Raw genomic sequence first — 17,603 nt, 5'->3', positions numbered from 1 at the left:
AAATAAGTACATCGTTGACCAATAGTGATATCCATTACATCTTCATATTGTATTAAGCCTAGTGGATGGTCTTGCCTTTGTCCAAGTGCATGCCACTCTCTGTTAGCTAAGAGCTTAAAATAGATTGAAAAAATAAACAATTAACAAAAATTATCCCATATATATATATATATATATATATATATATATATATATATATATATATATATAATAAAAAAAAGAAAAAGAAAATGAACTGAAGAAGGATGTAAATGCAGAAAGCGCTAGTGAATAGAGACGTTGGAACTGTTCATTTTCTTTTTTTGATTATTTATACTGTGTGATATCACCTTTCACTCTTTTTGGATTATATATATATAAATATATATATATATATATATATATATCTGTTATAATTCATATTACGGTACTCTTTATAGGTGACAAGGTCCTGTGTAGCAAAGTTATGTCATTTGTGACCCATCCAAGAGAGAGAGTACAATCAAGAAGTAACTTTCCTTTGGCGTAACACTCTGTGTTCTGAACATGCATCCTTAGCAATTGGCGATTTCTATTCACTGTGTGGTCATATTGGCCCTACTCAAGGGCCTGAGTCCCTGCCCAAGGTGTCATGAATTTTACAAGTTAGAGGGTTTCATGGACATCATAATCATGCATGCAGTTTATCTCAACCGGCTGTGGATGTATAGAAGATTTTCTAAGATTAAATACGTACAATACACACTGTTGTCAGTTATTTACTTATCTTTGTTAGCTGCTTGGCCTAGGACAAAACCAGTGAATCACACACACACGGCAAGACAATGTGTTGTTTCTATACTTTTTTATTGGATTGACACTGAACAAAGCATGACAATATCACAAGTTCTCTCAGTGTTTCATACATCAGTGCTACTAGTTCAAGTTAATTATCAATTTACTAATTAACTACATTCTTCTACGTATCAATATATATTTATACATATTAAATATAGAAAGCAACACAGTAAAGGGTTTACTAGGCTTAAAAATAAGAAAACACTTTATAAAAATTATTTCACTCTACATATAATCACCTGATTACTTTAAAAGCATCTGCACTGCACCTTCCAGTAACAGCAATTGAAAAATCACAGTCGGCGATAATATACCGGTATATAGAGAACTGATTCTTGTGCAACATCTAACGGTTATGTACAATAATTCACGTCATTACGACGACAGAATTAAGTTCCTTTGATTAACACAGTATTGATTGACAATATGCGTGTTTTACTTGGTCTTTTCAAAATACAGTGGCCTGTGGTCTTTAATGAACACCTGAATACAAACGCAACTGTCAAATTATTATGGATTATAAATTACCATGAATCAAAAAGAAAACAAAGCTCAGTACCTGACCTTCACGCAGACTTGATCATGCATCAAGAAATATTTGGGCTAGGATTTCTAGTCGAGAGTTTTTAAATACTTTTTGCAGTTTACATGTTATTCATATTTCTAAAGAGGTTAATGTAAACATGAATTACATTACTGGTGTGAATTGACTTTTGAGGTTGTCACTGCATGCAGGTAAAATTGGAGAATGGCACTTAATAGAAACAATCTATAACATATATCCATATCACAAAATGTTGTACTTCATACAATAGAAATACATCAGCTATATGCAACAAACTTTAAGCATGTATAAAAAATATATTCTTAGATATCTATGCACAATTACACATACAATTTGATGTACATTATGTGTTTTCTCACATACACAAAGGCTTGTTCAAAGTATACAAGAAGCACATATCTCATCTTTAGTATTGTAAAATATGGCTTTCTCACAATGAAAATAAGGACTGCTGCATAGTGCATTCATAAACCCTAATTTCTCAGGGATATACTGAAGATAATCAATAAACCATTTTGTATTATTTCATAGGCTTTTTGAAGTAGAAAGAAAGTTTTGGGGCCAATATAAGTATATGCGCGCTTAAGTCTTAATGAATATTGGCATCTTAATTAACCTAGAAAATAACAAGGGCTTACATGACATGTGCTAATTAACTCATTATTACACATAATATCCAATGAAACTAGCACAAATAATTAAAAGACAATTACAGAAAACTCTGTAATAACAATTCCGTTAGAGCTGTAACATTACATTTTATGCCATATACATAGTAATGGCTGTCAGTAGGAAATTGTTAAGGTACTGCACATGCAAGTACTTGGAATTTTACATTTGCCGATCATCAGATCAACTCCTCTTATCTACAGGAGTTTTTATTCTTCCAAACAAATTTAAAGATGGCATATTAAATACTATTTTCTAAGTTATCACCAACTATTAATGTTTTAAATTTTTACCCTGTAAGTTGAATGGATCAACTGAAATAAGTGTCTATGACAACAGTGGAAGTGTGTATAAAAGAAGATCTATATCAAAAATAAGAATTTCAATTCCCAAGTTAATCCCAAAGCTCTCCATAAAATGATGCCTCAAACATTTTTTTCATTTTGCTTTCTTTGCATATCATGGCTTTCAATTAATTATTTGTTTAAGCAATATTTTATTTTAAAAAAATATTTCTTAAACTCAATTAATTACAAACTTTTCAATTAAGAGGAAATTTTAAAACCTTTCTTTTGGAGTATTTTCAACAAAACAAAGACCTTTTATAAATCATAAGCTAACATGGAATAACAAAAACGACTAAAAAAAGTAAATAAAAAAAGTCTTTCATTTGGTAATTTTTTTTGAAGATTTCCAGTCATCAACTGGCAGATATTAAAAAAAAAAAGCTTGTGTTCCTTAGCCAAAAAATACAAAGAGGAAAACTGTTGCAGCCATGGATAAAATGGCAAAGCAGTTGGTGACTTTGGACCAGACTGGATCCTCTTTGATGGACAGCATTTCATTCCTCTGTACTGTGTGGCTAGCCAGGGATGTCTTATTGTCCTCCTCTATCCCACAGCACCAGTACACAATGCGACGAGGCAGTGCTACCCTTACTGTAACAGTAGTAGACAGAGCATTTTATATACTATACACATTTAAACATAAAAACAGAATGAAACAAAAAGTCTGCTTCACAGATGCATGCTATTATTATGTTGTAACATGCAGCTGTACATTTGTTTAAAATATTGGCAAATGGTGTTAATGCAACAAATCAAACCACATAGCAAACACGTCCACAACCAAGCTAACTTACAGATCGGAGACTTGTTCAAGTGGTCTGTCACTGGATAAAGATGAGTCATTTGATTTAATGGATTTTCATTAACAAAAAAAAATATAGATTTAATATGTTTTTTTTCAAGAAGTTTATGAAAATATTCATAGTGTAAAATAACCTTTATGAAATGATCTAACCTGAATAACATAAAATACCATACTTCTAGTGTTTGAACAATGAATTGAAAAAAAAGATCTTCCAATACACAAGGCCCATGGGCCACATTGCTCATCTGAGCAGTATTGAGTCGCTTTGATCATATTGTTTATATTTTTATTTCATATAACATTATTATTTTTTTCTTTATTCTTTATACCATACTTTTTTCTGCCTTTTCAATTTTATAGAAAAAAGCCATTATAATAATATTCTGCAGAAGAATCTGTTTCTGTGTTTATATAGACATAAATTTGAGCCCCACGATGTCCCTTTCACATACTCAAAACCCTGACAATTTTTATTCCAAGTACAAGCTTACAAGTATGTTTACATTCTAGCAGATTCCCTTTGTGACCTCTTTCTATTCCCAAATGTTATTGCATTTCTTTAGCTTATAAAATAAAACTTGATTTTACACAAGTATTGCATTTATATCTGCTATAATATCCAAATCCATTGCCCCACTTATTATCAGTGCAATGATGCATGTATAAAGAAATCTGAAACATCTTCACATTAAAAGATTCCATTTGCTTCTAGTATCTCTATCTTCCTGACGTAAAATTGAACCTAATTACAACCACCCCCTATCAAACCACTAGCTGACCCTAGAAGGAGAATGAATTAAATGTTCTGTACACTATATAGATTTTAATAAGGAAGTCTTTATTCCTGGCATGTAACAAAGTCTTATGATCTGCAGAAGAATATTTCTAAAATTAAGTAGTTTTATGATGAACTCTGAATCCCCTTTAGGGCCTATTTCTGATTAATGGCAGTCACAAATAAAACAAATTTGAATCTATCAAATATCAAGAGGCTTTGGTAAAGTTTTGATATGACATGTACTGGCTATTTGGTTCTTGAGAAAAACATTCCTAAAACAACTTATCCTATTTCATATTTTCTTGATTGCTCCCCCCCCCCCCTTTGGAATAAACTTTAAAGCAATGTACTAAAGGATGCTTTATGATAACTTGCCCAAGTTTGAAAGAAACTGAACTAATGGCTCCAGAAAAAGAGATGAAAACATGTTTTTATCGACAACAGCTTAAATGGTAAAACTCTATAAATGACACAAAAGACACAATATAATAAAATCCACCATTAAGTTTAAAGTCAGTCCTACTACCCTTGTCTCCAACCATATACAAATGATGTTGTTTATCAACTATTAAATAGAAATGACCTAAAGCTAATATCAAACATGGTTACCTGGGCCCTCTTCTATCTGGACCTCTGGATCCTCATTGCTGTTAGCTGTCACCAGAGCATCTCCTTGTTCACTCTCAGCTTTCTTGTTGGCAATTTTCTCTGATAAACCAGCTTCTTCAGCTACAACATTAATAAAGATATATTTGTAGTTAAATTCGTACTAAAATTTTGAAAATATGTAATTTATCTACTGCATATTATTACTAATGTACCATTATATTTTTCAGAAAAAATTTATGATGACTGCCTCAAAATTAATTCTGACCTTATAAATCTGTTCATCACCGTTTTGAAAAACAATCACGGATTGCTCCTTGACACTTTGTTGAACAATAAGCCTAAACTTTCATTGACATGACTGATTTTACTACTGAGCAGAGATAATAAGCATTTTAAATAAAATGACTTGTTCATTTCGATGTTCAGTTTGTTTTCTTTCATTGCAAATTACTTATTTTTGTTGCTGTATACATATCAATTCTTTAAGACTTCCATTTAAAGGGATAACACAGCTTGTCTACGGAATTTTTTAGACAACCACAATTTTGTGTATATGTTCTTTTATATCATTGTTGCAGGGATCCTCTAGTGAATTATCCTAGATTGGTCAAATCTTGTGAACTTGACCGTGACCATCACAATGTCCATATAATTTTCTTTAAAATCAGATTTGAACTACATTTCTTTCAAATATCAAATTCTGCTACTCTTTCCATTAAATCTGTTGTCAACTTGCCATACACCTTTAACATTAATAATCATTGAGTTTGTAGCTTTAGTTCAGTTCAAAGACATGGTTCAAGTTGTACTGGTGCAAATATATTTGAATGAATCAATCTAGGTAACTTATACACTCCAATAATTTAAACTAAAGGTCAAAACACATGGATCATGTAATATCATCCAGTTTTGTTTCCTCTTTTTTCAAACACTAAAGGGCCAGACATATGCAACCATTCAAATCTAATTTTGATTGCCATCCAGATAGAATTTTACCTTTTCCATTGCTCTTGGCCAGGTTTTCCATTTCTACTCCCTTTTCCTTCTCTGTGCTTGCTGCATCCGATGTGTTATCATCAGAACCAGTGGACTGTGAGGCCAACCAGTCATCGATGTCCAGACGGGGCTCCTCACTGTGACGAGTCCACCAAGTCAGTCGCTGAAGCTGTGAGGGTTGAAATATTAACACCTTTACTACTGTAAATTCTTAATTAAACGCAAGAAATTATATGATTTGGATAAAATCCCCAGAAGCATTCTTTGCTGATCTTCAAATCCCCCTTTTTATTTTTCTGACAGTTTTAAACTCTATGAAATTACTATATACAGGGTTATTTTTGTCCCATGTTATTTTCGCCCTTCTTTACTTGGAAACGGTTTTGCCCCATCTTAAATTCACCCAGATACGCTACTGTACTAAAGAGATAACTTGGAACATTGAAATTTGTTGTTTTAAATTCGCCCACTGACAACGAGGTCGAAAGAGGCGAAAATAATATGGGGGCAAATATTTCCCTGTATACAGTACATCCCCGTGATTTGGTACACAACAGTAAAATGGCTAAATAATGTAATTGTGTTGGTTAAGGAATCTAAATGTATTCATTTCAAAAGTTCAAAAAATTTAACAATACTTTATCATCCATTTACCCTCAATCATACTTCTGGCAACATTGTTATTCAAACATAAATAAGATATTATGGAGGAACTCTGTATTTAAATTGCAATGTTAGGTACACTATTCTTTTTAAACTCTTACACATCTTCTGTCTATAGGTTTTGTCATAAGGCTGATTCCAATGGCCACCAGTCCTGTGGCCACAAACAGGAATGAGGAGAAGTACAGGTAGTGGAAGTCCTTCACAATGGATGGCCGGGGGTCTGGCAGGTTCTCCACACAGTTAGGGAGGGTGTAGGAATACTCCACAATAAAACGAACCAGCCCAATCAACATACCAATCACAAGCCCGAAGAAAGCTCCCTAAAACATATTGAACATGATCTGCATTTTCACAGTATTTGATCCATTATTGTTGTTTTGGATGTACATGTAGTTGTCATCTGACAACACATTGAATTTGAAATGAAAACAATTTAAATCCTACATTAACTATTACCATTTACCATCTCAAAAAAGACTTACTGCTTCATTTAATCTCTCCCAGAATAAACCCAATATGAATATACAGCAAATAGGAGGCTGCATAAAGCTTGAGACTTGTTGGATGTAGACAAAGAGTTCACTCCCCTGGGAGGCCTGTATGACGGGGATCCAGACAATACTGACAACCACAAGAACCAGCACAAAAAGCCTGAAAAAAGATCGACGGACAGTGTATACTAATATATCATTAACCTGTTTTTATAAAAGTGTATACACCAGATGTAGCACGGAGGAAATGTGCAGTCAGTTTAATGGATACTGGTTAGAACTTATCAAGTAGATTTCAGCCCTGTCAGTTTCTGTAGACCTATGAATCAAACTTAGGAAATATTCTGAGGAGAAAATACTCAGTGGATGTTAATATACTGTAATAATTACTGAAAAGCTCTAAAACAAAATTGCAATATCTGATCTGTATGTAACTACCTTCCTACGATCATAATTTCTAACTCTGAGGCCTGCTTTCTGATCCTGGTCCAAATATCCATGGCAAATATAGTACTGCTGCTGTTAAAGATGGAGGTGAGAGAAGACATGAGGGCAGCCATCATCACAGCAAGCATCATCCCCCGGGCACCTGTAGACAGAGGCAACAGGCTCTCAAGTTCTATTGGCTGAATGTCATACATTAAGTCATCTGAAGCATGCTCAGAGACTAACTCATGGACCCAAAGAATTTCATTCCTTGCAGTCTTAATAAAAATTTATCCCATAGACATTTCTTCTAAACTGCATCATTAACAAAGTTATGGTGAAAACTTTTATGAACCTTGAAGTTACAAATAAAGTCTACTACTGATCTGCAAGATTTGATTAAGATAAAATTGGTATCATATATTACACAGAAGTTAACAGCAACTGACAACAGTTGACTACTAGTAGTGGCATTAGTGAGTTCAAAACAGTATACATTAATAAATGATAAGCCATCTGTTAAGTTTTTCTTATTGTTCAGTTATGCAGCATACATTGCCAGTCCTGCCCATCTTACCTGCTGGCATGAGATTGATGACCAGAGTAGGGTAAGCAATGTTACTACACCCAGACTCACTCCCACAGACAGACATACAGACATCAGGGTCAGCACAGCCAACAGTGTCTGAAGAAGAAGAAAGGAAACATCATTGAAATTTATTTGTTACAAAGGTTTTAGAAAATACACGATTGAACTATATTGACCGACTGAATCAATAAAAAAGACATTAAAAAAAAGACAGTATTCAACGCTTACATGTAATGGACCTCTCCATTGATCAAAAAGGGTGTTTATCATAGAAACATGACTAGAATATCAAAGTCAAAGAGTGTATTTCTTATCATCCAATGCTATCCTATGAATCTTTTTCTATAAACATGTATGTATGAGTGAATTCTCATAAAATGAAATCAATTCCCTATAAAAATTTACAAACTATTTTAAAATATGTCCTCCATCTTGAACAAATGTTTAACTGAGTGCAAGCAGTTAGTCTGAACTTTTTAATTTCTGTGTAATGCATATATTTGTATCTTAATCTTCTTTAAAGCATTTAGTCCTTATCGATTATAAATTTCTGATAAAAAGAAATGAGTATATAAAACTGATTATTAATCATAATGAAGTCTTGAGTGAGGATATATCTTCATAAGACTAGAATGTACACATAAATCTAAAAAATAAATTTCTCAATAGCCATAACTACATGTATCAATATACTGTATTCAAACACTAGCTAAAAGCAAAAATATGCTTATATATTGAACTCAAATTGTATACTTCAGTAATGGAAACAATGGCATATGAAAACGGGTCATTCCAGAGGAAATACCTCATATGATGAAATAAAAACACAGCTAGAATTTTAAAACAAGTGAAATCAACCTTTTTAACTGAGTCATCTTTTTATACATTTTTCTATATTCTCTGTTCCAAGATGTTTTTGCATCACATTTTGTCAATCATGTAATATTCATAAATACTTCAGATCCAAACTATTCATTCACCAATACCAAGATCTCTCCTTATAGATGCCATCTCTATTTTGTCAGGCTCAAGGAAACATGCAGCTAAAAATAAAAGGTCTGCAAAGATTTCACATTTCAAATGACCTTATGTCAAAGGTGTACTTCAAAGTCCTGAATTGATGCAAGATTCTTGTAATATAAATCTTCCCATTAGTCTGAATATCTCAAATTTTTTTGGTAAAGTGAGGTGGCATATGTTAATGAAAAGTTTTGGATTTTTTTCCCTGGCCATGGGACACCTGTCTCACACCATGTCGCAATTCGGACAGGGGGTGCGCAGCAAATACCGTTATATGGAATCTGCATAGTGCCTGTACTGTATCAATTTCAAATGTACTTTGCTAATGCCTGGTAATTAATTTAATTATTTTTTTAATCAAAGTGATGGAAAAAAGATCCTGGGACAGAGTAAAGCTATGATTAATCATTAAAATTTCACGGCTGCACTTATCAAAATTAAAAACTACAACAAAATTTCTTGATCTTATGGAAAGTTCATCCAATAGCAAATAAAATTTATAATACCATATATTTTCCATCTTTCTGAGTTTTAAATCTTAATTGATCTACATGTTGATACTTTGAGTTGAAACATTAATATTATATAAAATTGATTCGGATATATCGCACAGTTACTGTAGAAGCACAAATGTTTGTTGGAGATTTAATTTCATTATATTCGATGGCAGTACTGTAAATTCCTAATTAAATGCGAGGAATTCATATCCGCGTAAAATTGCCAGAAGCCCCTCTTGTGAATTTTCAAATCACGCTTTTAGTTTTCGGATATGAAACTATGATAAAATTTCAGTATTCAAGATTTTATGTTCTCGCGATTTGATGGAAAACCGTTGAATCGCAGAATTAAGTACTCATGTAAAATAAGGAATCTACAGTAATAATAAAATTAAATCAATGACGAATTTTTAACATAAGTATTCATAAATACATTGAGATAGATGGTACATTTTAGAGATTAAGATAAGATGAAATTAAATCCCATCGAGATTTGTTTTGGTTTAAAAGCAACAAAATATTAACCCAACGAATAAATGTGCTTCTGCAGTATTTTATAAAATGATGCCCATGTACATACTAAAATATATATATGGACATGCATATCATTGTTATCCAAATGACTCAAAAGATAACCACATATATGGTACTGTTTTTGTCAATTTTTTAAAGGAAGCCTCTTAAGTATATGTTTTTTACTTATATATAACAATTTATTTGTAACTTAAAAAACAAAAAATTAATTTTCATATTTGATGCTATACCTGTATTTCAATGGAAACTATTACTGTACTTGTAATGAAGAATTCATCTATTGTTATAGCAATATTTAATTAAAAAAAATAATAATGCCAAAATAAAATACTCCCCAAAATTCTGTTTCTATATGATACCCATATTACAAACCGATATTAAAGTACATGTACTGTGGTTTGTTTGTGGTTTTCTCTAATGAAAAACTGCATGACTAGTAAAATGTACTCCCGAATAACATATTACTTTAACACCATCACATATCAAATTGTATTTGTTAGATATGTTGTAACAACATACACAAATACACAATAAACACAAGACACACAAAAAACCCCCTGAAAAATGCTCTATCTACACATTGTACATTGCTGCAATCAAAACTCAGGCTGTTATTAAGCACTTTGTGCAGCTTATGTGGATGCTTCAATATATTCATTTTTCCTGTATTGCCTGACTGCATGTTTTTCAGTGATTTTGTTAATAGTTCATGACAAACAACCTCCTATTTAATATAATGACATACTGGTATAATATAAATATATCCAAGAGATAATCCATGTTCAGTCTCATGCAGACATGAATCCTCTTCAGCTTAAACTGAAAGATTAAAGACAGATTGTAAAATCAAGTACATACTGTGCCTGAAACAAAATTCATAAAATTAACAATCTAAAAATGAAGTTTCTATATATTTTTTTGTAAATTTAAAATGCCTGTCTATAGCAGCCAATGCAGAGACCCCCTCCACCTACCCCCCAAAAACGGTAGTGGACTATTACACAAAAATCATTGGATGTTTTATTTCATACGCATGAACAGATTTAATACCTAAAAAATCAAAAAAGTATAGCAAGTCTTCAAATTTTGCAAAGAGATCTTTATTCTTTTGGCATTATAAAACACATGATATTTTCATAAAAACAGCTTCAGGTAAAGATGAAAAATTAAGTAATGGTTTAATAAGCCAAAATTGTCCAGTCTGTCAGATATTGCACAATTAGAGGTGCATTAGTGCTGAGAACAGTACAATATCTGACAGAATGGGTGGTTGTTTCACCAGGCAGTTTGAAGCTTATAACTTAATACTTAAAACATTTTGTCATTGCTTGGGAACAGTTTTTACGATCATTCTGTTAATTAAAACATGGATTAATAAATGTTTGTTTTGATTTTAAAATCTTTTTCGATCCTAAGGACGACATTCATTGAGCACTGAGTGAAATTATGGTTTTAAATTTTTGCAATAGGTTCTTTTGATTTTTCCAGAATTTTCTCTTCCTTTTTAGATCTGTAAATTTCAATTCTTGTGGATATTCTACGCTGTTTGCATGTGAAAATTTATAAATTCCCATACAAATGAAGAAAACAATAGTTGTGTTTTTATTCCTATAAAAATATTGTGTTTGTATGAGTTTGTGTTTACCCAAATTATCTGAAGGAGTCCAGTTTGTCACCTGTAGCCATAGAAACTTTTTGAACAGCTACAAGTAACTTATTGGATGGTTGCAAGACAATAAAAGATTAACTGGACTCGATTAATGAATAGTCATCGATCTTATTCTCACATCACAGAATGGTGAATAAACAAATGCATCTGTAATGGGATGGAAGAAATAATGACGGACCAGACCGGGATTCGAACCCGGGCCCCCTGAATCTCTAGTCAGGTGCTCTACCAACTGAGCTATCTGGCGCCGGTATTCGAACCGGTCTGACCGTCACACATCTAAATGCAAAGCAAAACCAAATTCATGTACCCGGAAAAATCAAATGAAAAGTCCCATGTTATTATGTGCATACATATACCATAATACATGTAAATGGGCATCAGACATGTCCGTGATCCGCTTTCTATGGCATTCAGAGAAACAAATGCATTAACAGAATGTGAGCTGTATTAGTAAGAATATTATTTCATTTTATATTATAATTAAAATATTGCTTCTTTGTATATTATTCTGCATGTTCCTTAACATGAATGATTAAGTAAAAGAAATACATTTTATATATGGTAAGATTCATGTACTATGCAATACTTAACAAACCAATTTTAGTACAAGATGACAGTATGATAATTTAATTGCCTTCATCAATCTCCACCCCCCCCCCCCCCCCCTCCCCCCCCCCAAAAAAAAATCATGACTAACAGAAGTGTATAATCTATATCATTATTTTTTTTATACGATTTCTTGGTTGAACATAAACTTGCTCATATTGCTTTAAATATGATAAATCTTCTGCAAAGATTATTCATCAATAAAGGGATTCTTATCAGCTCTAAAGATTAGAACAATTATATACAGATGAAAAAAATTATCATTCCCACTTAGTATTACATGTGAACAATAGTGAAAGAATATGATTTACAACACTAACACATGCTCAGAACTGTGTACACGATACAAGGATTGCAGTATTAGTGGGAGATCATAAATACCGGTAGGTCTGCAGGCATTTAGAATAGAAATTATTATTTTATCTAATTATTGTTACTTGATGTCAAAAGTTGGCCCATAAACTTTGAGAATTTAGTCTTATTGCAAAAAAAGTCTACTAACTGATGTGATTCCTAAATCAAATATTTTGATAGTATAACAATAGCTGTAATGGTTTTCAGGACAATGAGACTCTAATAATCGATATCTTCAGTTAATTCAGAAAATGAACAACTTAACACGCACAAATCATTCTTATCTGATGATAAGACTTAGATACCCATGACTAGCAACACTTGAATTCTGATACATTAAGGCATCTAGAAGAATCAGACGATGCTAAAATAGTAACCCTACAAAACACACATAGCACAAGCACTTGCAATTGACATGTACCCTTTTCATTCCACAATATCTTGCACCCCGACCATTTCATATTGCAAGCCTTCTTATGGTATGGCTTTTAAAGCTGAAATAATATGGTACATCAGTATTAACCTTCACCAACCAGGGTCAATATAACAGGGTCAATACATGTATAACAAAGTGTGTTGAATTATAATTATATCACATTTGTATGTTTGTTTGTAATGGTATGCCTGGTTCTTTTCAAACATGGGAGGAAATTTTCATTCAAGGTTCCAATCTTTCATGACAAGTAACAAATAAAATGTGAAAAGTGCAAACACAGTTGTTAGTTTGTAGAAAGTAAGGTCAAAGAAATATTATTTACAATTTCATAATCAGATTTCTTGCTGCAAACGATAAGACCATCTTTTTCAATAAATTGAGCACACATCTGTGTACATTTTCCTTATAAAAAAATGTCAGCAAAAAACACGCAACCATGAAATTTTAAAATTGAATTTCGTTGATCAACTTTCACAAGCAGGTCACAAGAATTATAAACCTATTAACAAATGAATACCGACCTTCTCATACATCATGCTAAAATAAATTCAGCAGCATATTAATCATGTACTATCAAATCCAATTATTCAAATTTTTATAATGAATTACTACTGGCCCCGTACCATTTTTCGCCAGTGCATTATTACTTAATTCTTTATGTGCAATTGTATGTGTTGATTAAATTGCATAACAATGCAATGCACTAGCGATAAATGGGCAGTAGATAAATAAATGAATATTCTTAGCTAGATTTGTGACCTCCACAATCTATTATGATTTAACAATATCATTTGATTATTTAAGGAATCATTTTTTTGTGTCTTGACTCTTGTTTATCAATTAAATCATTCTTTTATATAAACCAAATTTTTTTGGCTTTCAGATTCAAGTGAAATTGCAGTGCATGCGCTAGTTATTTTTTCATTAACTAATTCATTTGTCATCAATATAAATACTGTTGATATTAAATATCATAGTAATGCCCTGTAGCTCCGCAAATCTTGTTTAGTAATGAAAAAAAAAATCCTGGTTGAGCAAAACGAACCCTAATCCATGTATAATCAAAATTACTTTACAAACTACCAATTTAACTCAATAGTATAAATCTAATAACTTAAAGATAATCTTCAAAGCTATTTAACTCTAATTTCATGTAATTGCATGTGAACCATGCCACCATTGAATGCATTTTTAAGCCATATCAGAAGAAAATGTGCATAAAAGAAATATGCTTTTTATAGTAAAACACAGTGAAATCTACTCATATTTTTTTTCAATACTTCTTGAATATATACAAATAATGGTTATCATACAAATACATGTAGCTCCATACTGTGTATAGTATTACTGATAAAGCAAAGGAAACAAAGATCATACCTGGAAACAATATTCTAGAGATCATTCCTGGGAAAACCAGCAGGAATAGGGGGAGGATCTTAATGAAAGCACACAATACTGTTCCAGCTTTAGCATGGTCATACGTCTTGCCAGCAAGTGCTCTCTGAACTATCACCTACATTAATTTAAAAGTAAGAGAATAATACTTGAACCATAAACCCTTGTATTTAGAATCCCCCCCCCCTTTTTTTTTAAAATTTACTGATAATTAATGAATAATGGAAAAAGAATATAATAAAAACTTTGTCTAATTAGCTTCTTTGTATACCATAGAAGCAAATAGCCCATCCAGATAAAACTAGACTTGTTGAAATGGTGACTATTTCAAAGAGCCCCATTTATTAATAAACAAAATTCTAAAGTCCATGCAGCCGAAATTTCAAGATGATTAATGGAATTGGAATTTTCTGGCAATATACACATCTACACATTGTGTCCTAAATAAATTTAAAGTTTTATGAAATTCCTAGTTGCATCTGTTAAAGAATACCGGTAGTTGCCCTTACAAACTGTTATTACATAATGTACTATATTCAATATAAGACCAAAATAATACCGTAAGTTCCAAAGGGCCGAAATTCCCAGAAAAAAATTAAAATCAGAATTTTCTGGTAATGTGCATATCTAAATACTGTGTACAAACTACAAAATATCTACAAAGTTTCAAGAAATTCCAAAACGAGTTGCCCTTATAAAGAAGCAGGACTGACTGACTGCAAATGGGTCAAAAAACATTTAATAAACTCATCAACTTTGATATGTGGGTATAATTAGTTTCATTTGAATAATACGTTGGTAATCTATGATTTTAGACAACATTACACTGCTGATTTGATTTTGGCCCAGATATCAACCCTTGGATGATATCAGTCCTTGATCTTCATTCAGTCTTGGGATGATACCACCTGCTTGAGCAAGAGATCATTACAGCAGTTCTCTTGTTTTTCATCTTTAAAGAGGCACGTAGCTTTTTATAATACAGTCTTAGTGAAACTTAACAATGTTTGTGATCATCATCCAATTCAAATTCAAAAACTGAAATAAACAACATTTGTCTGTCCTTATAGAATAGAGTCAGTACCTGATCAGAACACCAGTACCAGATGGAGTTGATTGACATCCCGACAATCCCTGGCCAAGGTAGATCTCCAGTCGCAGCGTCCCTGAACAGGTGCATGTAGTCCTCACGCGGCACTCCACAGGTTGTGTTGGAGTACTTGGTGGTGTTTGCAATAGCATGGGGATACTTTTCAACAACCCCATTCAACCCACCAACCTTGGCAAAGCCTGCATTTTATAGAAATGACATTTAGTTGGGAACTTTTATCAGTTAATCTGGTATTACAAAAATTACAATGCAATATTGTAGAAAATTCTCTTTCCAAAAACTATCATTATTCCTGCTCATCTCCTTTACAAAATACAAACTACAGCATATCAGAAATCAAAAAACCAATTAATACTAACTACAGGGAAATTACTTGTAAGTCATCATAATGACTTTATTGTAGAGATCATAATAATGACCTCTTTAGTGCTTTTGGACTGCATGCACTTCTGTACAGCTGCATGCTTGCATTTTACAGTACATGTACTTGTTTATATAAACAAGGCTTTGATAGCAATTTGAACATAACTGAATCTTAATTAATATCTATGAAGCTTTGAACCTTAATCAGTTTTTACTATCGTGAACTGTAAACTCCTTATTTTTTGCGAGTACTTAATTCCACGATTCAACCATTTTGCATCAAATTGCAAGAATATAAAATATTGCATATGCCAAACTTTTATCATACCATAGTTCCACTTAGTTTACATGTGTCAGAAAAATAAAAGCGAGGTTATAAAATCCACAAGATGTGCGATGCGACAACTCATAGAATGGACAGCTCATAGAAAGGACAAATCATGGAATAGACAACTCAGGATAAAACAATTAACACATCGATGCTCATCGACAGTCATCAAAAGTTTTAAAAAATCCACAATAATTGTTAAGATCTTTATTTTTATTCAAAGAAACATTTATATAAGCACCTAGTATTGTGAGCAAGCCCCTGAAGGTAATTTAAATAGTTGTGATCTCCAATTAGTTTCCCTACTGTTGACACTATTGTAATTTATTTTTTTTTTAGATATTTTCTTCCTGTGTGGCCACTTTGAATTTGAATCCCCTTACAATTGCTCAGTTTACATTTCCAATAATATTTTATTTTCATTTTACCTATTAAATAGGTGTACAAAACCATTTTATGTCAACCTTTGAGACAGAATAAATGTGAATTCACTACCTGCCTCGGCCATGTCAAAACTCAGTACATCTATAAAAAATAATCTGAGAAGTTTTCAAAGATTTTTGTTTCAGATTTTATCTTATATAAGGAGTTGTCATTCCATTACATGTGCATTTGCGAGTTTTACTTTTGATTAGCTGACTTTCGAAGTTGTCACATTCCCTGAAGTATCTTTCAACGAGGTGTCCGGTACCAGTGACCACCATTTTAGTAATGGCTACTGCATCACTTTCTGAGAACAGTAGAACAATTTTTAACAAAACCTTGAACTTTCAGTAGTATGTAGCTATCTAATTCTTGCGTCAAAATATGTTAAAAACTGACGTGGTTTCAAGTGAAATATGCACCGATTGCCTAGTCTTAGCTCAAAAGCCAGATAAATCTTGTTGATTTCAGAGAGCCCTGGTCGAGTGGCTGACAATGAAATAGACAGGGCTACGTCACATTGCTGTTAAACACAACTACCCAAAGTCCAAACTCTTGTTAAAATGGTTCAAATTGATGGAGAAACCACTTACTGATGGCCATGAGTGCCAGTGCTCCAATCAGCATTATAATGGTCTGTATGAAGTCTGTCCAGATTACTGCAGTAAGTCCACCTTAAATCAACAAGAATTGTGAGTGCTATAGAGATAATTAAGGTGATCAAAATACATAATTTACAAAACCAGCTAGAATATTAATAAACAATTAACAAGAGTTAAGAGGAAGCAAAAAATTTATTGGGTCTTATACCCAACATCTAGTTAGCTAAATAAACAAACACTGCAAACAGAAATACAATCATACATAAAACAATAATAAACATACATTTGTAGACACCCAAAATACATATGTAAATAGTTTGGCGCTTGGGGGCTACTCATTCCTTCCCTACCAGCAATAGCCTAGCTGGGCTGTTAGCATATCAAAGCTTTAAGGTACTTAGCCCAGGTTGCATTGTTTCAATCCTATATAAATACAAATTAGAGTTTATATCTATGGCAATCAGAAGTTAATTCCTTGATTCTCAGACAAGCCCGCATCTAATTT

The 17,603-nt window shown here is 32.4% G+C and overlaps 1 protein-coding gene across 3 annotated transcripts in view; it reads right to left on the bottom strand.

Moving 5' to 3' along the window:
• Positions 1–806: 806 nt before the first annotated feature.
• LOC105344269 (sodium/glucose cotransporter 4) overlaps positions 807–17,603 on the bottom strand; it is a 36,213-nt gene continuing 19,416 nt past the window's right edge. For 2 of the 3 annotated variants that reach the window (XM_034446775.2, XM_034446777.2), the window contains 11 exons: positions 17,090–17,170; positions 15,356–15,561; positions 14,254–14,389; positions 7,746–7,853; positions 7,181–7,331; positions 6,734–6,902; positions 6,350–6,571; positions 5,586–5,754; positions 4,590–4,709; positions 3,192–3,221; positions 807–2,988 (listed from right to left, as the gene is read on the bottom strand). In XM_034446775.2, coding sequence (XP_034302666.2) covers positions 2,789–2,988; positions 3,192–3,221; positions 4,590–4,709; positions 5,586–5,754; positions 6,350–6,571; positions 6,734–6,902; positions 7,181–7,331; positions 7,746–7,853; positions 14,254–14,389; positions 15,356–15,561; positions 17,090–17,170 — 1,592 coding nt within the window. In that variant the 3' untranslated portion in view covers positions 807–2,788. The remainder of the gene's footprint in view (positions 2,989–3,191; positions 3,222–4,589; positions 4,710–5,585; positions 5,755–6,349; positions 6,572–6,733; positions 6,903–7,180; positions 7,332–7,745; positions 7,854–14,253; positions 14,390–15,355; positions 15,562–17,089; positions 17,171–17,603) is intronic. The other variant, XM_034446776.2, reaches the window with a different exon arrangement.

Source organism: Magallana gigas, chromosome 2 (assembly GCF_963853765.1).
Source record: "Magallana gigas chromosome 2, xbMagGiga1.1, whole genome shotgun sequence".
NCBI classification, from domain to species: Eukaryota; Metazoa; Mollusca; class Bivalvia; order Ostreida; family Ostreidae; genus Magallana; species Magallana gigas.
Note: the sequence above shows the minus strand (reverse complement) of the source record. Positions and strands in the feature narration are given on the sequence as shown.